Consider the following 22,167-nt stretch of genomic DNA (forward strand, 5'->3'; position numbering starts at 1 on the left):
CGGTGTCGACTTGCTGCCTCAGATTGCGAGAACAAAGACTGTGAAAGTGTGCTCTCGTACTCCCAATGATATGACACATCGGCATGCAGCTCAGGCCATCAGCAGGCCACCAGCAGGCCATCAGCAGGCCATCAGCGACCAGGCCCGCTGTTCGTAGAGGCTCTGATGATGAAGAAGATTCGTTTTGTAACCTTTTTTAAATTTTTTTATGTGGCTATATTAGAAATTGTCAATGATCTTTTTTCTCTTCCCAAGGGTATTCCTCGTTCTTCAGAACCACCTTCAGAGCTGTATGAATGTTTGTTGCACAACAGAGTTGTAATCAAGTGGTGGAACTTGAGGCCAGGCAATGACGCGCTCGGAGTATCGAGCGTTCTTCGACCAGGTAACACTCCCAAGGGAGGCTTCGTTAGGAGTGCCGACTCTTTCGCGGCTCAGCGAGGCTGTTAAGAGTCTCGTAGAGCTCTGTTCGCAGGTGTTGGACCTCCTGGGGGGCTTTCTCAGAAAGTGGCTCGTCCACAAGCTTGAAGCGGTGTTTCAGGTCTTCAAACTTACGCCAGGAACTGTCCCTTAGCGAATACAAGCGCAGCGGCGGACCCAGACACAGATGAGCTTGGTATACTCATTATCGGCCAACACAAGGCAAAGACAATGAGCTTGGTGTACTCATCATCGGCCTGCACAAAGCAGGCACAGACAGTGAGCCTGGTATGCCTATCATTGGCGCCGAGCCGAAACAACATAGGTTAAGATAAGGTTTCACCTTTCGCCGTCGAGGACGCGTGAACACAGCGCTTGTACTCCTGCTCGCGCTCCTGCTCGCGCTCCTCCGGCTAAAGGAATCGATAGATGTGCCATTTGGCAATTGCAAGACATTTCCCTCACCCACCTCGTGGATGGAAGATCCGATGACACGATACCGTGTCATTTGGCGATCCCTAGAGGCCGCCAACGGAGCTCTCGTGAACGGCACCGGCTTATATTTCTTGGAACAGAATGTCCTGGCGGCAAAGTGGCATGCGGCCAGGTCTCGTCGCGGGCCTGGCATTGACCAGCGGCGACAGTCACCGAACGTCGCGGCTTCGCGTGAGGCGTCGTAGCAAAAACATAGGGATGGGTGAGGGAAATGTCTAGCACCAGAGACTGGTTCCATACAGGTGGGGATTGTTGCTCCAGCTTCGTCGGCGGCCACGCCAGGCCTGGGCGTCGATGTCGAGTCGGTGGCAGGGTGCATGGGGAGTCAGACTCTGGTGCCAGACATTTCCCTCACCCATGGAAAGAAAGAAGCAGAGGAAAGCAAAAGGATATGGGGCGGGAGATGTGACTCAAAGTACTTATGTTTTCCGCGACAGTCGGTAGCGGGGTTCAACTTCGGGAAAGGGGCTGGCTTTTGCCCCACCTTCCCAATGCACACTCACAACACAATCCCGCTGCTCATAAGAAGTACTGGGTCTACGTGACTTTCCGCTGCTTGTACTCCAGCCATTGCTGGGTGAGGCTCGATCCGAGGCAAAAGTCAGTTGAGTTCGACGACCAGCCCAGCCTGAAGTCAGTCGCAATCAAGGTCAGGGGCTCGGGGCCACGAATCATCATTTCAATATGACTGCCACTTCAATTAGATATCTATTGCTTTTACTAGAACGCTCGAAGTCTTCCACGAACAGCCACGTCTCGTATCGAAAAGCACCCATAATCCAGCTTCTCACATGCAACGGCATGGCCTTCAATCGATGTTCTCCGTAAACTTGCCCGCCGACTGCCGGTTCGGCTTGACTGCCGGCTCAGCTTCCAGCTTTGTTGACGTCGTCCCTGGCTCGTCCACCGATGCGCCCGTCGAAGGAGCTGTAACGGAGACCGATGGCGCCGATGTTGTCGTTGCCGTTGCAGCGGCAGCGGCAGCGGTAGGCGCAGCAGACGCAGCAGCAGAGACACCGCTACCACTGTCCTCGCTCCTCCTCGTCCGCTGATCTTGCCAGTCCCGGCTCTTCTCCTTCGCCCAACTCCCCCACGAACTCAGGTAGGCGCCTGCTTTGGCCGCATTATCCTTCGCAACGGCCTGCATCGCGACTGGGTCCGGCTTCTGCACTTTCGACGCCCGCTCTCTGAAAGCCGCCGCCCACGTGCCCCCCGCCGCTGGGGCAGGCGCGCCTCTGGTATCGGCAGACTTGCTTGCTTCCCCTGTGGCAGCTGTAGCATTGCTCGCCACGGAGCCGGGCTGGGTGCTCTGCTCGTGGGCCTTGCGTCGCTTCTCCTCCATCTCAGTCCACCATTTGCCCCATCGTTCCCTGCCGGCTTCGAGTGCCTTGCCCACGTTCTCGCGAGTTTCTCGGTATCTTTCGTCGACTTTGTACGTGGTGCGGAAATCCTCGATGCTCTGTTGCAGCCGCCGCTGCACGTCGTCGATGTTGAGCCCGCCTCCGGTCGGATGTGCAGGAGGGATCAGATCGAATATGCGTGGCCGTTTGGCGTCGGCGGATAACAGGGCATGGGATTGTGCCGCGGTCGTGGCTTCCAGCGCAAGAGAGGCAATAAACAGCTCGAAGTTGCGCGTCTCTCGCCACGAAGCGAGGAATTCGGGTCGGAAATCCAAGGCGTTATTGTCAAGATCGGCGGGAGGCAGGTTGACATCGAGGGAGGAAGTGCGTAGATGTGCCCGATGGCGGGCTGCCTGCGAAGACGATCGCGAGTCAGAGGTCGAGACTCTCGCTTCAGGCCGCGGAGGCTTTTCTGGCATTGTGCTGGCTTCAGCTGATGCGACCGAAGGCTCCTCAGCTTTCTCACTCGCCGTTTTGTCTTCGAGCTCGGGCGGCTCCTTGTCATCTCTTGTACTGATGACCCCGGTCTCCTGGCCGTCGTCCTTCCACATGACACTCTGGACCGTGCCGTCAGTCTGCTCACGGTACACCTGGTAGGCCATACAGCTGCACAAGCTGAGGATGTACTCTTCGAATTGTAATCTGATCATTTCCTCACTGCCAGCGTAACCATGGTTCTTCGGCCGTGACGGATTCTCGGGGTCCCATGTCTCCACTACTTGCTGCGTGAGATTGTCGATCCATCGACGGTCGGCTGCGGATAGATTGACGGCCTGTTTCAGTGAAGGCGAGAAAATCGTGATGCTGTACGGCTCCGTGTCCAGATTGACCATGATGTCGGCGTACCTTGATTGCTGCTGAAGAAGCAGAGAATTCGTGGATCCAACCACGTAGGCCTTGGTGTTGTAGTTGCCCAGCATGTCGAGGTGTTGCAGCGGAGTGTAGGGCGAGAAGAAAGCCCCCTTGGAGAAGATGCGCAGCGGCTGTCCGAAAGACTCCAGCAATTCCGCCCGCGGCGTCTTCATCGCTGTAGGGTCCGGCTTCTCGGTGGACTCCATCGAGGGGTGTGCAGCCGTCTCAAGATGAGCTGTCAGACCCGGCAGCAGAGAGAGGAGGGCGAATTGCAGCAGGCATAGGCGTTCACATTTCGAGGAGAAGAACAGCATCTTCCGCTGGAGCAGGAGACACTTGACGAGGACCAGCGTTTGGTGCCGAAACTCGTGGATGACTTCGCGGAGAGATAGGCCAAAGAAATGCTCGCCGGGGCTACCTTGCGCTGCGCTTCTGACGAGGCTGTCCTGAAACCCCTTGAGAATAGTGGTGTCGGTGAAATCATCTTGCGCTATCTGCAGTCAGCCTTGTGCAAGGAGAATGCGACAACAGAAACCCTACCAAACCACATCTCCGTGACCATCCCGAGCCGAGTCCGCAGCTCGCCCAGTCCAGACACGCCGTTGACGATCACAACGACCGACTTCTGGACACTGCTCCGGGTGACGCTCTTCGAGCGTGTGCGCAAACGATCGGACCGGATCTGGCGTGTGCAAGCTATGCCAAAGAGTGTAGTTGCGCCATTCCGCGGCTCCGCAACCTCACCTTCCTTTGCCTGAGGCGCTTTCTCGTCGCCCGCGCCAAATCCGGGCTGATGCAGAAGAGTGAAGTAACTGAAGTCCTCCACCATGGCGTGAGCACCGTCTGAGAGGGCCATGAAGGCCAGTAAAGACCAGTCATTGTGGTCGTATAGCTTCTGCCCTGCCTCGGTCACCCAGAACTCAACCTCGGGTCCGCTGTTGGGTGAGCCTCGTCAGGATATTGTCTATCGAGAGGCTTCTGTAGGGGCTTGGGGGAGACTTTACCGTTGATGGTGGAAATCGATGACAGCAACTTGAGGTTCAAATGGTGCCGTCATTCTTACGGTCACTCAGCAGCGGCACTCATGCCTTGTAGACAGGCGTCGATCTTGAATTGAGGGCGTGCCGCTCAACCGAATTCGGCCACGTCAAATGTGGGTGCACAAGACCGGGAAAAGCTGCCGTGTAGCCGGACTAGACGAGGGCACTTGGACTTGACTACCGACTGGTGAGATGAAGGACGAAAACCCCCGACCGAAACTGCAGCGGCCGAAGATGGTCGTGAGACAGCGCGCGCGTGGCCAAGGCGGCAAGGTGGATATGATTGGCGCCGCCCTTCTCCATGCATGGCAGTGGCATTGACTTACTACCAGAGCATCAGGTGCATGCATACGTACACCTGGTCGGACGGTGGCGACTATTTACTAGGTACGCGATCGATTTGGTCTACAAGACTGGGCTGCCTAGTCAAAATGGCCAAAGGCTTCTCGACCCGATCAAGGTAGAATGTCTCTGCCTTTCGCAGTCTATGGTATTTCTCCATGTTTCGACCTGTGCATCTTTTTGGCTGGAATTCGGAAAGCCATGGTACCTCAGAGGCCATTCCTAATCACACCATGCGCTAACTTCATGAGCCTGTTGGACTTCGTTGAAAGTCGTCAAACCCTTCCCAATGCTAATCCATCCCCAACGCCGGTGAGGTGCTTGGTCGTGATCCTTCCCGTATGCCGTAAACGCTCACAAGTACGAGAAAAGTTACTGCCACATGATAGCAGCAAAGGCTAAACGCCGTCGTCGAACCTTCTTACGCAATATATGCAAGTTCATCGTTGTCAAGACGCTCGATGTAGTCTTTCTCCATCAATGCATCGATGTTCTTCTTGATGTCGGCCACCTTGGGAGGGAAGCGGTTGCGCACTTGATTGATGACTTCCTCGACGAGGTGGACGTGCTTGAGCTTCTTGCGGCCCTTCATGATGCGGACAATCACAGCCTGGCAAATATTAGTAACCATATGAGGGTTGCGAGCGAGAGATCAACTTACCTGAAGCAAGAGCTTGCGGTCCTCCTCGATAGTCTTGTGCGTATCCTCGGCCTCGACCTTTTGCTCTGACTTGACTGTGATGTTGAGGTTGATCTTGACCTTCTTGTTTTTGAAGTTGTGATTCAGAACATACTTCGTCCCAGCGACAGGCTTGGCATCCTCCGGCTGAGGGAGCAGGACGCGAGCTTTGACTAGAATGCCGACAGCGGGCTCCAAGTTCTCGTCAGTCAGTTTGGTGAGTTCGCTCATCTCGGCGAAATCAATCTTCTCGGCCTCATTAAAGAGGAGGAGAACCGCCATCTGATAAGTTGAGACTTGGAAAGTGTACGGCACTCTGCCATTCTTGATGTAGTTGGCGCGAACTTCACCCTTGCAGAGCTGCCACAACCAGGTCAGCTTGCGGCCATTGTGCTTGTTGTCATAGAATCGACCAAACGACTCAATGGCCTTATTGACCTCGGCGGGAGGAGCGAATGGAGTATTCGGGGCATTCAGAGGCCAGAAGCCAGTACCCAGAATCTGGTATGTCGAATCCACGGCACGCTTCTGATTGTTGTCCTCCAAAACCTTGTCCTCGAACTCTTTGTACGAGGCGTTGAGGTCCTTGGAGATCTGCACATCCTGGAACATGCGCTGTAGCTTGTTGGTGTATTCATAGCCACAAGCCTCTTTCAGCTTGCTGATCATGCTGGTCTCCGCATCATCAGAGACAGAACTGGTGTGGACCAGGCGCTTGGCCAGCATGCGGGAATAGAACTTCTGGAACACATCCTTGTCCTCGATGTACTTGAAGACGACCATGATTTGCACCAGTAATTCCTCAAGCTCTGACTCATCTGCAGCCTTCGCCGACTTCTTGAGGAGTTGATCGGTGTATTTGGCCAGTAGCTCTGGAGATTTGGTCGAACTTGACTTGCAGATCTGGTTGCGGTTGACGAATTCCTTGCAAGCATTGTCAAGAGATCGAACAAACTCGGATTCACCAGTGAAAGCGACATTGACGAGCTGCTGGTATTTGCCGTGAACCTCAAGAAGCGCGTCGACATAGATCTTAGGCTCAAAGTTCTCACCCTGAGTGGCGACCTTCTCAACAGCCGCGAGACCGGCCTTGCGAACATGAGTCTCGAAGCGATTGCGCAGAGGGTCGAGCCCATCTTTGATGCGTGACAGTAGCTTGTACATGCGAGCAAGATCGTCGGTGCGCTCATTGTCGAGCAGAACCTGAAACTCGTCACGCAGGAGAATCGAGTGAGAGGTGATGAGGGAGTCGTTGCAGGTGTCCATCAACTTCTTCATGATATCAGGGTGCAGGTAAAGACCCACACGCTCCTTCTCTTCATCAAGTCGTGATTCCGCCTTCTTCATGTACTCGACCACGCTGTTCTCGGCAACAAAGCGCTTGGACTCGTTGTCATAGTACTCCTTGGTAGCAGCGAGGAAGGGGCGCTCGAAGTGCAGCCGGTAGACGTCAAGAGTAGACTTGGTGGGGTCGTTTTCATCCAGGCCAAGGGAGACAAACGACTCGACAATAGCTTTGACTTGCAGCTGATCGATCGTCTCACCATTACGCTGTTTCTCGACCAACTTCAGAACAGCGTCCATAACCTTGGTGTTGACGGCCTGGAAGAAGTCGTCACGCCACTTGACCAAGTGTAAAGTGTAGACATCGTAGACGTTCTTCTTGCCCTCGTCCATCTCTCTCTTCACCCAGTGGCGGTTGAGGTAACGGAAGAGGTGATTGTTGTACTTCGCAGCATCAGTGTATCGCTTCCATTCGCGAATGTAGTACGTAAGTAGGGCTTCATCGACGTGCGAAGCGGACTTCTCGAGGACTTGGCCAAGATGTGTAGAGAGGTACTGGCCGAGCAGGGTGTACAACTCTTCGCCGAGGAGGTGAGCACCGCGATGACCTTGACCCAGAGCACCGTTGCCAGCCGCAGGTGGGGCAACGGCAGCCTTCTGCGACGTGCAGAAATTGTGGACGGCAGTGTAGACACCCCTACAATGTGGTTAGCATGGAACGTATTTGCAGTCTTTTCAGGACGTACATGTAGGTCTTCATGTCGAGACCCTCTTGAAGCTTGTTCATAACATTGTCGACGTTCTTCTCGAGGTAGGCCCAACTGCGTAATCGGTCAGTGCCCTTGCGCAGTCTCGGTCAGTGGCGGTGACTCACGTTTGGCTAAGGTCATCGCGCGCGCGCTGCAACGGAGCGTTGGCGGTAGTAGATGTCGGCGCCATGTCGCGGAGCTCGGTTCCGATGACGCTGTCGTCTTGCAGAAGTCGGCGCTCAATAGACCGGTGGAAGTCGCTATGAGGGCGGGGTTTGTGCGGGATCCCAAGGGTGCGATACGCTCTGAATTGCAGGCAAGAAGTAAGAATTAGTTAAGCAGCTTTCAATGAGTCGCCGGCAGCCTGGTATTTGCGAGTCAGGCCCCGGCAAGTGAAGGCTGCCTGTTTTGGACGGGCCGGGTGGAGGCTGCGGTTGACCCTCGTTTCGATGACGATGAACAAAAAAGAGCAGACCAGGAGTGACAGGGTGCAAAGAACAAGGAAGATAATGCAGGGAATGAAGTTAATAGAGGGCAGGACTAACTTGTAAGGCACTCGACCTTCTTCACCCACAAGCGGGCGAGGAGGCACTGGGCTGCTCACGTAAGGCTGAGGATGCAGCCTCGCGCTATCCTGGAAAAGGCAAGGCAGACAACATTGCAGGCGTGACAGGCATGACGTCACACAATCCATTGTCACCAATGGTGAGCCAAACAGGCAATATTATATCCAAGACTGCAAAGTTGAGAGAAAGAAACTTGTTCAGAATGTGTGAGGTAGGTGTTGTCGACAGAGTTGCCAGATCACCAGGTGAGATTATTGAATTATTTCTAAAGACGTCTTTCCAACTGCTCCGTGATCTATCGCCAAAATGGCCACAACGCTCACGCCTCTGAATGCTTTGAAAGTGTCCAAGCACCAAATACAAGCCTTTCAGAAGATTCCAAACACATCCATCCAGAATAAACCGCTATTGATATATCATTCAGCCTTTCCGCAAGCCAGTGCTTCACAGATCGAAGCTCACCTGACTGATGTCGGCGTGGTTTCGCCGCAATGGAGGTACACGATGTACAGCGACACTCATTTCCACTCCAACACCCATGAAGTCCTAGCCATTGCTTCAGGCTCGGCGAAATGCTGTTTCGGTGGCGAGCAAAACGAGGGGAGAGTCGAGCCGGTGCTGAATCGAGGCGACGTGGTCGTGGTGCCTGCCGGTGTCGGCCATCGCTTGCTAGAAGACTATGGCAGCTTTCAGATGGTCGGCTCGTACCCGACGGGTAAGAATTGGGACATGTGTTATGGCCGCGCTGGCGAGGAGAAAAAGGTCAAGACTATCAGCAAGCTGGGATGGTTCGAGCGAGATCCTGTTTACGGCGATGATGGTCCTTCGCTGCAAGTCTGATAATGCCGTCTGCTTCCCTCTGCCTCTCCAAGATCGCGCAGGATAGCAGAGGCACGGAGTTTGTCTAGCGATAGCAAAAGTTGCGTCATTCCAGCCAACCTCACACTATGCGCTCAACAAGCCTGAGAAAAGTTAGCCTGCACCAGAAGACGCTGCTAGAAGACTTACCGAAGGACGCTCACAGAGAAGGTGAGCAGCCAGGCCACCAATGACACCAGAAGCACAGCACTCAAAGCTTGCTGTCGGTTGCAGACGTTATTGAACCGTGTGAACGTCGCTGGACCGTCGCCAACCGCACAGGCGCCCTCGTCTACAGTCAAAGATTCGAAGCTTAGACTTAAGTTGGCCGATTGGAAGACGATGAAGAATAAATCCAAGAGCACCAGGCGGATCTTTGCTCTAGCCTTCCGGAGGCCAAGGGGTTTGGAGAAATACTCATCATAGGTGATGTAGCCGGTGTAAACCACGGCTATCACGTCCACAATGATAGCCATTAGCGCGGATGGATCTCGATAATACGAGACAGGCGAGTTGCCCACAAGAGCGCTGCAAGCGGCATCTCTGCTACCTGGAGCCTCGCCCACGCACCTAGTAATCCTGCCGGTTTCTTTGAAGATCGTCACTCCTAATCCAATTGCAACCAGAGCAAAGGTAATAACAGTCAACCTGAAAGCCAGTGGAATGAAGGGGTTTCGAAGAATGGTGAACTGCGCTCGCTTGTACCATGCTTGTCGTTTTCTGCGGAAAGCACGATAGCGACTAACACCCTCCTCGTCATCATCGTCGTCCTGGTTGGCAAGCCAAGGCTGAGAATAGTCCGTGAAATTTCGATCGAGCCATTCCTTGTCCACTTTCTCCCCGTCGAACTGCTCTCTAGGATACGCACTTGCTCGGGCAAAACTGATCCATCTCGAGGTCCGCTCTGGCCGTACAGCGCCCGAAGAGGTAGGGTAACCTCGATGTTCACGGGGGAAACCGGAGTGTTGAGGCCGCCGAAGGGCCGACGGGCTATGGTTATGATGCGCGAGGAAGGCAGCATCTGGACTGTCTAGGAGGCTTGAGTCGAGATAGTCGAGATCGTCCTCTTCGGCGTCGCGAATCCAGGCGGGAAGAGTGCGAACAGGCAACGGAGAGGATTGTTTTCGTGACCCTTCGGTAGAGTTTCTTGCGCCAGCCACTATGGGTGGTGGGTATTTCTTGACCGAATTCGCACGTTGCTTGCCATTGTAGGAATTTGAGCAACGTTTAGCATGGTGCTGAGGCTGCGCAGAACTGTTGATTGTGTCATTCTGATGGGATTCGATCGTCCTGCTCTCGGATCTTGCGGGTTCGACACTCTTTTCGTCCAGATAGGTGGGCTCTCTGACTTGAGATTGTGCTTGCCATGGAAAGCCGGCTGCGGCCATCGGAATCGCAGAGTCAGGACAAGCGAACAGGAGCGCAGCGCATGGCTCGTAAAGTTCTCAACCAGAGGCGACCGTGTCTCAACGACACCGGCGCCAGACGCGCCTAAAGAAGTCAAAAACAACGAATACAAGGTCGAAAAAGAATGAATGGCTGCTGAGGCGAGGAGCGTGTTGTCGTCGCTTACGGGATGGAGAGGCAGTGGAGAATCGAGTTAGGCGAGTGCTTGTGGGCTGCAATCAAGGCCCCGGGCGGGACCACGCGCCTCGACGTGTGGCTGTGCAGATCCCTGCAAAGTTTCTCAGCGGTGACGTTGAGCACCGTCGAGCTTCTCTGCCCCTGCGGCTCCGTACGAGACGTGGTCGTCTCAAGCTGCCTGGTGCGTCTCGAATATTTTGGTCTCGTCCTGTGGTTCACTTTAGGGGCGCGCAGTGTGGTTTACATTCGCTACTCCAACCATGAGATAGCCCTTCGCAAGACCGCAGCCTTGTGCCGTTCGATCAGCAACACCTTTTTGAACCCGAGCGCCGTCCCAGATGCGCATCTTCCTCCTACCATTGACGACACGTCAAGCGTTGATCTACTGTCAGAAACCGGCGCAGCAAGTAGCCAAGCCAGCCAGTTACACTGACCGCGCCATCAACTACGCGGCGAAGACTTGGGAGAAATGGGAGGCTGCTGAGAAGGGCTGGAAGAAGACTGTGGTTACGTATGGTAACGCAGGTCTAAAGCGCGTACCCTACCAGGAATGGGGACTCAAAAGCTTCCCTCCGGGAGTACCAAAGAAGGAGGCTGAAACCATAACGAACGCCGTTAAGCACGATGTCGTTTATCCGGGCAATATTATGCACCAGAACGATGTCCCCAAAGTCCTGCTCCGTTTGGCAAGAGAACGCAAACAGCTTCACTGGAATCGATTCATCGGTAGCCTGCTGGGCATGCCCATCACCTTGCCCTTCGCACTAGTGCCTGTGTATGTTGCTTGATTTTCATCTGTACTGAAATCTAACTGAAGCAGCATACCAAACATTCCCTTCTTCTACCTTGTCTTCCGGTGCTGGTCACATTGGAGAGGTACGTGCACCTACCCCAGTCTCGAGACGAAGCTAACGCATGGTAGCTCTACAAGGCTCTAATCATCTAGACGCCATAGTTGAGAACAAACTCTACCGGCCGGTCTCATCGCCTACAATCGAGGACCTATACGACCAGATAGCACCCGATGCCCCAGACTTCAACTTTGTGACCGCATCACAGTTGGAGGACAAAACCGCTCCAGAGGAAAAGATCATTCTGAGACTTGACAGCCACCTCAAGATGGCGGCGCGCTTACGAGTGCCTGAACTCAGCGGAGAGATCGAGAGAGCCGTATGGCAGGTAGACCGGGCCATGCGCAAGCAGCGAGAGGAAAGCACGAAGCAAGCCAGCCAAAGGGGCGGCGATGGAAAGGACAAACAGCAGTAAGGTCTGTTGAAAGACCTATACGGGTCATGCTGGCCCCTGTTGTCCCGTGAGCAGTAGTGTATAGCTCCCAACATAGTCGATAGACGTCAAAAACAGCAACGCCTTCGCAACTCTGCACACACGGACGTTACATCATTCTGTCGCCTTGCATACTCAATCTCGGGGCCAACGACGTGAGGCAGGATTTCTTGGCGCCGGAGAATATGCTGTGTTAGGTACCTGTCGTCCTGTGTAGATAATGTGCTTTTCGCCGCTCTCGGTCAAACCGCCCCTCGATGCAACACGCTCCAGTCACAATATCACTGCTCACACGCGGGTAACGACGCAACGACGGGAGAAGCAACGTAAGGTACAGGACCAACCTATGTACAAGAAGGTTTGTTCATGAAGCTTCTCTTGGCATCAGCTTGAGCTCGACTGCCTCGTTCCTGTTGTTGCCTTCCCGCATTGCACTTGCCTGAATCGTCACACCCTTTGAAGAAGAGCTCATACCAAGAACCAGTGGATTCAGGGCACAACAGATGGTCGTTGCCAGACAATAGGCAGGTAGCGAGGCAGTCCGCTGAAGTGCCTTGATTTGCAGATAGCCATGTCCGACAATGCGTAGGATGCTGGCACAGATGGATCGGAGACAGCCTCTCGTAGAGGCAGGGCGAAGGAGTCACCATCACCGTCATCGTCACCAGGCAATTGCCCCTCCTATCTTATAGGTGTATCACTTATGGGATTCTTCTGCTGCGATACCGAAGTTACCACGATTCAGGAATATCCTTTCATTTCTGATCTCCCTCACCCAGCCAATACCTTTGTGCTCCATCTGATCATTCCGTTGCTTCCATCCTATCGCAACCGCAAGCTGCCACAAAATGGACGAGGATGACTCCTTGCAAGAGACGAACGACTTGCCGCCCTCCTACGTCCCTGCTCATCCATACGATGGTGCCAGAGCGCTCCAGAGTGGCCTCCCAAACCTAATCGTCGCTCCGCCGAACTTGGACTATCAGTCTGGCGTTCCAGTCTTCAACGTCAAACACGCCGGGTATGCCTACTATCGTGACGACAGATACGGCGATCCTGCTTTCGTGAGAGACCTAGCCGTGACCAGACTTGTTCGTCTGGAGAGTCAGATGCTCAGCTGGGACTTTGACAAGCGTCGAACCGCGCAGCCCATCCTTCCCTTCCTGTACTTGGGAGCCAGCGCAACAGCAAGAGATGCTACATTTCTCAGCGCCACCGGTATCACTTTCCTGCTAGCTGTCCGCAGCTCATACGCCGTAGCAGCTCGGCCGAAATACCTTGATCCAGCTACTTATCCTACCACAGGCAATCGAAATACTGCGACCTTCGATGTCGATACACCATTCGATTTCATCACCAAAGTCAAGCCAGCTATCAAATCTGTTGTTGACTACCTTGAAGCCAATACGACCAAACCCTTGATTTCCGCCAACGACATCAACGCCAAAATCCTCGTCTATTGCGAGTCTGGCAACGACCGGTCCGCTGCCTTCGTCGTTGCCTTCTTGATGGTGGTCTACTGCCTCGATGCTGCCACAGCGGTGCAGCTAGTGCAGTCACAGAGATATTGTATCTATATTGAGGATGGTTTCAAGAGAATGCTGATGGACTTCGACCAAATTCTTCAAGCCGAGAGACAGGTCGTCAGCGCTCATATGCAGGCCGGTCAGGGCTCGTCTCCGTATCAACAGTCTAATCAGGCTCCAACGACTACGAAGAGAGCTTTTGCGGCCTACAGCGGCGATGGAGAGATGGGTGGGTGCGTCGACAGCGTGGAAGACAGCAGACTTGGAATGGCACCGTTCGCCGATGCCTAACCTTGAGGAACTTCCACCCTGGCATTTCACTTGATACTTTCGGCTTCTCTAGGCAGGCACGAACAACAAATATGCCTCCGGCTCAAGTGTATCGAGACTGTCTGGCAAGACAGAGGAGGAAGAAGGTGATCATTATCAACGGAGGGCGCGAGTTGAGCATCGACTTGAGTCACCAGGACTCCCTACAACAATCATGAGCCCGCATCTCGGGTGCGGCTAGATGTGAGTAGCATACCTTGCCTGTTCACCCCCCTCTCAGGCACATTTCAGTGACCCTTCACCCAGCCGTGCTGTAGCCTGAGACCTTCCGCATTGTCTTGGCCTGTTGTCACGGTCAACATATTGGTTCACTCGCTGTCTGTGCCAACAAAGCCCTTTTCACCTAACAAACATGCCATCAATCGCAACCTTCTGTCACCTTTTGTCACCCTCGCATTGGTGATAATGATCATTGACCACTCAAGCAGCTAGGCATTCTCGCGTTTGCCACGTTATCGCATGGGATCACGCAACTTGAAAATGGCCCGAGAGACTGAATCTGGGATGCGGTTGCGAGGTAACATTCAACGACCCATACGCTTTGAAGAAGAACAGATTCACTTTCGAAAGCCATACCAAAGACGGAATGGCACCCTGCCAGCCTTTCCTGAACTTCTCGCCAGTAGCACGGTACCATACAATCCCAGACAACCTCCTGCAGCCTTCCCATCCCTGCCTCTAACCGGCATTCCACCTACCAAGCAGTCCTCTGTGGAGGCCTCCACATCCAATCCGTTGAATGAAGACAATCGACCAGTTCCGCCAGTGGTGTATTCGCAACTCGATATCTCCCGACTCATCAGTGAGGTGGTCGAAATTCACAAGACCGATTACAAGAAGAGCAATAGTATTGCCTCCTGGGACTTCGGAGGCGCCGACTCTTTTGGGCCTGCCTCTCGATTCAGGGCGGATGAGAAGGTCGAGTGGGGTTCTCTAGAACTTGCATATCAGCATCGCATCTTCCAGGCCATCAGTCGTCTACGTGATGAAACTAATGCAGCTCACTGGCTTGGCCTTTCTCCAGAAGAAGCTGTGGCCATCAACGCTGCGGTTAGATGGCGTCAAAAGTTCCCAATCACATTGGCTCAGTACCACGAAGGCCAGAATACTTTGCAGAACTGCATGAATCCGGAGCTCCTCATGGCATACATGGACCTGATGGTCAAGATCAGTCATTTCGAGCTGGGGTCGCCGTTGCAATTGCTCCGGGCAGGCTTGTTCTTACGCCAGCTCGGTTTGCCCGGCAACCTGCTTGGAACATGGATATCTGATTCTCTAGGCTCTGGTCAGTTAATTGATGCGTCGCCTCTTGCCGATCGCTTGCCTGTCGGGGCCTTGACGAGCGAGCACCTGCACCAGATGAGTCTGCAAGCTTTACGAGGTTCGAAGCTTCCCTTACAAGCGAGAAAGCCCCCAATCCATTCGAATATGAGCCTGCAGCAACGCCCAAAATCGCTTCCCCCAACAGCAGTCCGTCGGCCGAGAAAGCAGACGCCTGGGCTACTTCAAGAACTGCTCGGTACCCGTTCATCGTCCCCAGCGCTCGACCGTACCCGCAATCCTGGATTTAGCGAGAATTGCACGCGAGCAAGAGGGCGTTCCAACTCAGCACGCTTGAGCGAGACATCTAGGGATCAGATCGATCTGCTGCGTCCAGCGACGCAGCCCGTTCCGCAGATTCCGGCTCCAAGTTCGACAGCTTCATCACCTCCAGCTTCTCAGGAGACTGCCCACCATCTATCCTCGCAAGCAGCTCATAGCTCAATAATGCCGACCTCATCCACTCCCGGGCACAACCCAAATTCACCAGGCTTGCCCCGCACCTCCGGTATATCCTCCGACGATCGTACTGCCGGTCCTATGAGTCTACGCAGCCGCGGCAGCCTGAGGGAGACAGAAGCTATGTCGGCATTGCGACAAACCCAGGGTTTCTGGGGTAGCTCTCGCGATGAAACAGACCCCAACCGCTCAGCTACTGAAACTGTTGAAGGAGGCACCCTAGCAGTCACTCCTTCGATGTCAGAATCTTGGCCCAGAACCCCGAAGCTGATTTTGAAGGTCAGCGATACAGGGTTCGCGAGCGTCAGTCCCGGACAGCAGCTAATTCCATCACCGCCCTCGAGAGGTGGGAAGGCGTCCAGTAACTTCGCAGGGTTCGAGAAGCCTGCGAGCCTGAAGTCGCCTGTTATCGCGCCTACTGAAGCTGATGTGGCTCTGCCACCCTGGTCTACTCCGCAGCCTAGTATTCTCAACCGCGAGCCTTTGCAACCACAGAACACCTTCAAGCAATATAGTGTATACCCAGGCTCGCCGGAGGCTGGACCTGCGAGACTGGGTAATTCTCTTGATTTCAGCAGCAAGCTTATAGCATCGCCTGAAGCCCGGCCAAGCACACCTGATACTGGTGACCTTGGTGTCTTTGGCACCGAAGACGGCTACATTTCGAGCAGCTCCGTTGGTCCGGCTGACGAAATGGATATTGACGAGGGACAGGCTTTGTATTTGCCCGGTACAATACCTTCGCAACAGGCCAGCGATCCTGTGCTGCATAGCTCCCGGATCAACCATCTTGGCTATCCTATGGAGAGCATTTTGCCTAGCATCGAAGAAGACATCGAAATAGAAGACGCACCTGTGCTGCAGCGACCATCTCTTGCTCCAGACGTGCCAGCTGTGTCTGCTGCCCACAGCGTGATGGTGCGCCCCAAAAAGGTCGTTGGTCTGAGACGAAGACTGGTTTCGAGCAGCCGCAACAGCCCACCTAGACTTGGGAGCATCTCTCCTATATCAGAGAACGAAGATTTTGATGAGTACCACGCCTGGCTAAGGGGTGAGCGTGAGCACGGACCCCTACCACAAGTTCGAGCTATCACAGCCGCTGAAACACCACGGGGAACTAAGAGCAGCCCCACAATGGCTACGACAGCTGTCGAAACACTTCCCAGTCAGGCTACAACCCCTAGAGCTCAGCCTGTCACCTCTTCCGAACCGCCACCCTTTAAGATCAAGCTCCAGCTGCGGCTCAACGAAGAGGCAGCGCCCCAGCCGCCCGCGCTAGCAGGCACATCATTGGCTATACGCTTCGTCGATCCTGGTGAAGAAGGTGACGAGTCCTGGGAAGATGAAAAGCCGAAGAAAAAGAAGCAAAAGAAAGCCAGCACTCCTGTGAGGACCTCTTCTAGTACAGCGAATTCAAGGAGCACTACGCCAAGGGTGTCTGTCTCTAACAAGGCTACAGAGTCGACTGATGGGATCAGGAAGGCGGTTTCGAAGAAGGGCAACGGTGCTGTCACTGGAAGGACCACTCGAGCTCAGTCGCTGGCTGCTGGGGAGGCGGTAAAATCGAGGCCAGTCGCTGAGCCAGGCACTGCTACCAAAGACGCAGAAAGCTCGAATGCTTCTACGCTAATCCCTAATGTAAAGATACCACTGAAAGCGAGGCCTACACCTCGCCTGCATCGCTCCACGACACCTGCTCGATCAGACCGACCCAAAACTCGTCATCAGACGGCCGTGCAGGCTATTCTAGATGAGGAGAACGTCACCGTTAGAGACTCTGCGAGCGATGCGGAATCCAAGGGCGCAAACGAGGACTCGAAGTCAGCAAAACCGAGGAAGAAGTGGACGCACAAGGAGTATCACAAGTCACGAGAGAGTCCGAGGTTGGCTATCATGGACCTACCGAACATGAAGACGTAGCGGTCTCGTGTGGAGGGGTGGGCGAGTCGGGATGCAAAGGACATGAGTTAGAGTAGTTGGTTAGGTAGGTATTGGAAATAGGGGATATTGTATGTTACAGACTGATGGAGCACTGTCTTGGAGATCTGAGCTACTGCCTGTGGGCTCTTGTGCGTCGATCTTGGGCACTTGACGTACCTCCGGTGCTCAGATGCAACCTAGAGCTACTGAGCGCTTCTTCTCCTACCGTTTGTTTTTCATATCTCAGCAAATGTTACTGCTTGTTGCCCCTTCTTAGAGCATCAAATCCTCCACATCAGCCGTGTCAAGCCCCAGGACTGTGTTGCTGCGAGAAGATGCTTTGCAAGTTGTGCTGTTACTGGACTACTGTGCTAGCTGACATTTATACATCCAAGATACACAAAAACACACGGAAGACCGCTGCGCTACGCCCGTTCCAGTATTCCCATGGTCAACTGCAGAACCGATTGCTCTGGTCTAATCCTACAGCAGCCGGTGTCTACATTGCTCACACGAGACCATTGTCGACTGCCGTGGAGGTTGAGGTTCAGGCGGAGACCAACAGGCAGTAAAATCTTGGCGTATTCCAGCCTCGTGCGTGAGGCTTGTGTCGTGCGGTGCCTCACCCAGTGCACTTCATCTTCATCATCCGCAATCTAGCGATCGCACCCACTCGCTGCCACTGCACACTGGGGCAGATGGCATCCGATCGATGTCCCTGAAACCACACCTCCCGTCCGATACCCTCGAACTCACGATCCGCTTCACCGTATCCCTCCCGGACCTGCATCTCTCTATCTCCCTCTTCGAGCAGCCGCTTGCCAACACTTCCACACTCAAGCAGCTGATCCGTACGCACCTGCCCACCGAGCATGCATCACGCCGCATTCGTCTCATCTACAGCGGCAAGGCCCTCGCCGACGATGCAGCGCTATCCGCGTCCCTGAAGCGGCCGCCTTCGCACCCGCCTTCGCGCTCCTCCACTCCCCGGCCCCCCACCAGCTACATCGGTCGAGGTAACTCATCTTCCACCACACCAAACCCCAAGACCCCAATTCGAGAGCCCTTTACCTCCTCTGGCCCGCGTATCTACATCCATTGCTCACTCGGTGACCTCGTCCTCACCCCAGCCGAACTCGCCAACGAAGCGCGCCTGGCTCATACCATTTCCGAGCCCTCTGCTACATCGACCAGCACCTCAAACCAGAACACCACCGCCGCGCAAGATGACACGGAGGCCGCCACCGGACCTCCGCAGCGCGGCTTCGACCGCCTCCTCAGCACGGGCTTCACGGCGACCGAAGTCTCGTCCCTGCGCATGCAATTCCTCGCGATCCACGCACGCACGCACATCCCCGACGAGATGCCCTCACCGACGACACTGCGAAATATGGAAGACCAATGGCTGGACAACTCCGGTGGCGGGGTTGGTCCGATGGACAGTCAAGGCGGAGAGGGTGGGGCCGGCGGCGGCGGGTTACCGATGAGCGAGGAGAGCGAGGCGGGTGCCATCGACGACATGATCTACGGAGCGGCGATGGGGTTCTTCTGGCCGATTGGGTGCTTGATGTGGGCGTGGCGCGAGGAAGGCGTGTGGAGCGAGAGGCGGAAGATGGCCGTGGGGGTTGGGGTCGTGCTGAATGTGGCGCTTGGGCTGGTGAGGTATACGGGGTAGTGGCTCGTGGAGGGGCATGGGGATTGGAACTGGAGCGTGGGAAGCTGGAACAAGACGGCTGGGTCGGCGGCGCAGAGCCACAGCAGGGACATGGCGGCTGCGGACCCGCCAGTCTAATAAGTAAGGTTATATTTGTATTCTGTACAATTGAGCGTCGACGCTGATGGGCCTTGACGATGTTTTTGGCTTGCCCCTAGTCTGGTCTCATGACTGACCCGGGGGGGTGATGGAGATATGGTGGCGCGCTGCGACCGCCAACATGCATGCAATGGACCATGCCTTTACGCCTCCTACGCCCGCCTTTCCCTTCTCTCATTCGTTCCCTCGAATGGTTTCATTTGAATTTGCTGTAGATGACGCCAATAATCAACAATACCAGCACGGTAATAATCGCAATCGTGATGATCCGATTCGTCGCCATCCTTCACGAGAGGAGACATCGTTGTCAGCCGAGGAACCACATCCTTGTGTACGCATTACTCCAATCCTCTTCGGACGGACAGACAGGGGAGCAAAAGAAAAGGGGAGGGGGGGCCAACTTACCGTCTCGCCATCCCTCGTAGAGTCTTCACACTGCGATCCACATAGCCCTCACTCTGCAGCAGATTACGATGCGTGTTCTCAATGACGTTCCTTTGCTGGTGCAGATCCGCAAGCGTGCTGGCGCCGATCTGCTCCGTCTCCAGCGCTACACGCTGCGACTCTCGCAACCGGTCTCCGCTGCGCCCGAGGCGCTCTGTGCCGGACAGGAGTTGCTGGCGCTGTTCTAGGGCGGCGTCGTGCGGGTTTGGGTCGTCGGTGTAGCGCTCGCCGAAGAGCTGGGCGCGGTCGCTGTCGGCGCCGCCGGCGGGGCGGGCGAGGGTCTTGAGTCGGCGGGTGGAGGCATCGAGGTCGGACTGGTGGTTGCGGTAGCGAGTGTTGATCTTGGAGCGGAGGGTCGTGGGAATGGACGATTTGGTCAGGTTCATTTGATCTAGCTGCGTGGGGAGTGGTGTGTCAGTACCGCCGCAGGCTCGGCGCAGATTGATAGGGAGGGGGCGCGTACGAGTTCTTTGGCTTCTTCGATTGCACGCTCTGCACCGCGCACAGCAGCTTTGCGCTCCTCGCCAGTCAGTTCTTCTACCTGGTCTAGTTTCTGATTGAGGTCGGCCTCGACGAGTTTGAGTTCGGCCTCATAGCTGTCGAATTGCTCGGTGCCCTGGTCAGAGTCTAGGGGATTCGACATTTTGAGGTGTGTGATATGCGACGGAAGTGCCAATGGGAGAGGTGGGTGAGCGCTATGGTGAAGGTGGCTCTTGTCTGCGGATCGGGTGATGCCTGCGCTGCGGCAGCGATGAGGAGGCGCAGGGTGGCAACGGAAACGTCAGTGTTGTCGAATGTGTTGCAGATCTTTGTACTGGTCGACAGTAGACGGCTGCTGCTCTGGGAACTTGAATGTTGGTGGTATACAGGGGCGTCAAGGTAGTAAGGGCCGTAGGATGGGCACCCAGTACGTCAACCGTCCCCGAGCGGCCAAGGTGGATCTGTAACCGCCTCAACTCCGATTGGTGTGTTGTACGAGGCTGAAGATCGGAGGGACCCCTCGCACCGAAACTCGTCTCGTAGTAGAGTTCACCTGCCACATGTTCTCAATTATCTACATATCTTCATGCCTATGGAAGGCCTCCACTGCCAGTCGTAGATTACCCGTCCTCCTAGAACTGCAAAACAGTTGTTGCGTGCCTATACCAGGTCTTGCTGACGGGGACCGGGCGATACTCATTGCGTCATTGACTTCTGAATGATCTGGTACCGTGGACTAGGTAGTCATGGGAAAGCGGGTGGCCATTGTAGGCAGTGGCTGCTCGGGAATTGGCGCACTATGGGCGTTGAAGGACACCGATCACGAGGTCCATCTATTTGAGCAGTCGTCTCGACTAGGTGGCCATACAAATACTGTCGAATATGAGTCTCCAGCCGGGACTAAGGTCAATGTCGACACGGGCTTCATAGTTCTCAACACGGCTACCTACCGTCAGTACCGTCTTGACCCTTCTTAGCCCTTGCTGACCTGATGTAGCAAATTTCATGGCGTTTCTCAAGGAGCTAGGCGTGCCGACCGTCAAGACCGACATGACATTTGGCGTCTCGAGAGATCAGGGCAGTTTCGAATGGGCGGGCACATCACTGTCCGCTATCTTTGCCCAACGGAAGAATTTCTTCAGCTTCCGCATGTGGCGCTTGATCTTCGACATCATCAGATTCAATCAATTTGCCCTTGATGTCCTTCACCAAGAGGACGAGAGTGAGAATGATCCCATCTCAGATAATGGAAAGCAACCAAGTCGCCAGCCGCCAGAGAGTATTGGCGAATATCTCGACCGCGAAGGGTACTCACAGACCTTCAGGGACGATTACCTGATGCCCATGACGGCGGCTGTGTGGAGCACCAGCCCCGACAAATGCTCGCTTCAGTTTCCTGCCGTGACCCTAATTCGGTTCATGTGGAATCATCACCTTTTGAGCACCGTTTCTAAGCGGCCGGATTGGATGACAATCCCAGGTGGCTCAAAGCAGTACATCGATGCTGTGATGAAGCCATTCCCGAAGCAGCAGGTGCATCTGTCCACCAAGGTGACCGCTTTGACGCCCACCAAAAATGGCGGCGTGGTCCTCACTGTCAACGATGAGCACAAGACTTTTGACCATGTCATTCTGGCCACACATGGTGACCAGGCTTTGAACATTCTCAGACCAGTGGCCACAGCGGAAGAAGTCGAGATCTTGTCCGGCTTCCAGACCAGTCGAAATATTGCAGTCTTGCATTCAGACCTCTCCCTGATGCCACAAAGGCGAGTGGCATGGTCTGCGTGGAACTATATAACCGAATCTCCGTTCCCACCCACTGGCCAGAGTAACGTTTCCAAGATCTGCTTGACTTACTGGATGAATCTGCTCCAGCACATCCCGGAGAAGCAGCACGGTCCTGTCCTGGTGACTTTGAATCCGCTCAAAATGCCCAACCCCAGGCTTTCGCAAGGAATCTGGGAATACTCACACCCACTGTACAATGCTGAAGCAATACGCTCGCAAAAGCTGCTTGGCCGCATACAGAATACGCGTGGTATCAGCTACTGTGGCGCGTGGACCAAGTACGGCTTCCACGAAGATGGCCTTAGCAGTGGTTTGGCTGCTGCTACCAACCATCTCGGCGCGAAGCTGCCATTCCAATTTGTGGATTCGACGTTCTCCAGGGGTCGCAAGCCAGTCATTACTTCAAAGATGCGGCTTGCTAGACTGACGATTTGGATCATACAGACCTTAATCCTGGTTGTTCTGAAATGCACCGACATGCTCATAGCATATCTAGATGCTCATGTGGCCAAGCGACGAAAGCTTCCTTGA

General features: G+C 54.7%; 11 protein-coding genes across 11 annotated transcripts; 7 read left to right on the forward strand and 4 right to left on the reverse strand.

Moving 5' to 3' along the window:
* Positions 1–1,723: 1,723 nt before the first annotated feature.
* HMPREF1541_07388 (uncharacterized protein) lies at positions 1,724–4,224 on the reverse strand (the record flags this gene model as incomplete). The annotated part of the gene is made up of 3 exons (XM_008721712.1): positions 1,724–3,657; positions 3,708–4,102; positions 4,172–4,224. 3 exons carry the CDS (start codon positions 4,222–4,224, stop codon positions 1,724–1,726), a joined length of 2,382 nt encoding a protein of 793 aa, XP_008719934.1.
* A 746-nt stretch (positions 4,225–4,970) lies between these two features.
* Positions 4,971–7,451, reverse strand: HMPREF1541_07389 (uncharacterized protein; the record flags this gene model as incomplete). Its single annotated transcript, XM_008721713.1, has 4 exons — positions 4,971–5,159; positions 5,211–7,209; positions 7,259–7,333; positions 7,387–7,451. 4 exons carry the CDS (start codon positions 7,449–7,451, stop codon positions 4,971–4,973), a joined length of 2,328 nt encoding a protein of 775 aa, XP_008719935.1.
* Positions 7,452–8,133: 682 nt separating this feature from the next.
* On the forward strand, positions 8,134–8,667 carry HMPREF1541_07390 (uncharacterized protein; the record flags this gene model as incomplete). Its single annotated transcript, XM_008721714.1, has 1 exon — positions 8,134–8,667. The coding sequence occupies one exon, from the start codon at positions 8,134–8,136 to the stop codon at positions 8,665–8,667; it is 534 nt and encodes a 177-aa protein (XP_008719936.1).
* A 164-nt stretch (positions 8,668–8,831) lies between these two features.
* On the reverse strand, positions 8,832–10,073 carry HMPREF1541_07391 (uncharacterized protein; the record flags this gene model as incomplete). Its single annotated transcript, XM_008721715.1, has 1 exon — positions 8,832–10,073. One exon carries the CDS (start codon positions 10,071–10,073, stop codon positions 8,832–8,834), a length of 1,242 nt encoding a protein of 413 aa, XP_008719937.1.
* A 534-nt stretch (positions 10,074–10,607) lies between these two features.
* On the forward strand, positions 10,608–11,535 carry HMPREF1541_07392 (uncharacterized protein; the record flags this gene model as incomplete). The annotated part of the gene is made up of 3 exons (XM_008721716.1): positions 10,608–11,044; positions 11,090–11,145; positions 11,192–11,535. 3 exons carry the CDS (start codon positions 10,608–10,610, stop codon positions 11,533–11,535), a joined length of 837 nt encoding a protein of 278 aa, XP_008719938.1.
* Positions 11,536–12,411: 876 nt separating this feature from the next.
* HMPREF1541_07393 (uncharacterized protein) lies at positions 12,412–12,510 on the forward strand (the record flags this gene model as incomplete). Its single annotated transcript, XM_008721717.1, has 1 exon — positions 12,412–12,510. The coding sequence occupies one exon, from the start codon at positions 12,412–12,414 to the stop codon at positions 12,508–12,510; it is 99 nt and encodes a 32-aa protein (XP_008719939.1).
* A 152-nt stretch (positions 12,511–12,662) lies between these two features.
* Positions 12,663–13,370, forward strand: HMPREF1541_07394 (uncharacterized protein; the record flags this gene model as incomplete). Its single annotated transcript, XM_008721718.1, has 1 exon — positions 12,663–13,370. One exon carries the CDS (start codon positions 12,663–12,665, stop codon positions 13,368–13,370), a length of 708 nt encoding a protein of 235 aa, XP_008719940.1.
* Positions 13,371–13,889: 519 nt separating this feature from the next.
* On the forward strand, positions 13,890–17,108 carry HMPREF1541_07395 (uncharacterized protein; the record flags this gene model as incomplete). The annotated part of the gene is made up of 1 exon (XM_008721719.1): positions 13,890–17,108. The coding sequence occupies one exon, from the start codon at positions 13,890–13,892 to the stop codon at positions 17,106–17,108; it is 3,219 nt and encodes a 1,072-aa protein (XP_008719941.1).
* A 712-nt stretch (positions 17,109–17,820) lies between these two features.
* On the forward strand, positions 17,821–18,783 carry HMPREF1541_07396 (uncharacterized protein; the record flags this gene model as incomplete). The annotated part of the gene is made up of 1 exon (XM_008721720.1): positions 17,821–18,783. One exon carries the CDS (start codon positions 17,821–17,823, stop codon positions 18,781–18,783), a length of 963 nt encoding a protein of 320 aa, XP_008719942.1.
* A 334-nt stretch (positions 18,784–19,117) lies between these two features.
* Positions 19,118–20,008, reverse strand: HMPREF1541_07397 (uncharacterized protein; the record flags this gene model as incomplete). Its single annotated transcript, XM_008721721.1, has 3 exons — positions 19,118–19,205; positions 19,327–19,760; positions 19,829–20,008. The coding sequence occupies 3 exons, from the start codon at positions 20,006–20,008 to the stop codon at positions 19,118–19,120; spliced, it is 702 nt and encodes a 233-aa protein (XP_008719943.1).
* Positions 20,009–20,591: 583 nt separating this feature from the next.
* HMPREF1541_07398 (uncharacterized protein) lies at positions 20,592–22,167 on the forward strand (the record flags this gene model as incomplete). Its single annotated transcript, XM_008721722.1, has 2 exons — positions 20,592–20,796; positions 20,843–22,167. The coding sequence occupies 2 exons, from the start codon at positions 20,592–20,594 to the stop codon at positions 22,165–22,167; spliced, it is 1,530 nt and encodes a 509-aa protein (XP_008719944.1).

Source organism: Cyphellophora europaea (genome assembly GCF_000365145.1).
Source record: "Cyphellophora europaea CBS 101466 unplaced genomic scaffold supercont1.7, whole genome shotgun sequence".
Lineage (NCBI taxonomy): Eukaryota > Fungi > Ascomycota > Eurotiomycetes > Chaetothyriales > Cyphellophoraceae > Cyphellophora > Cyphellophora europaea.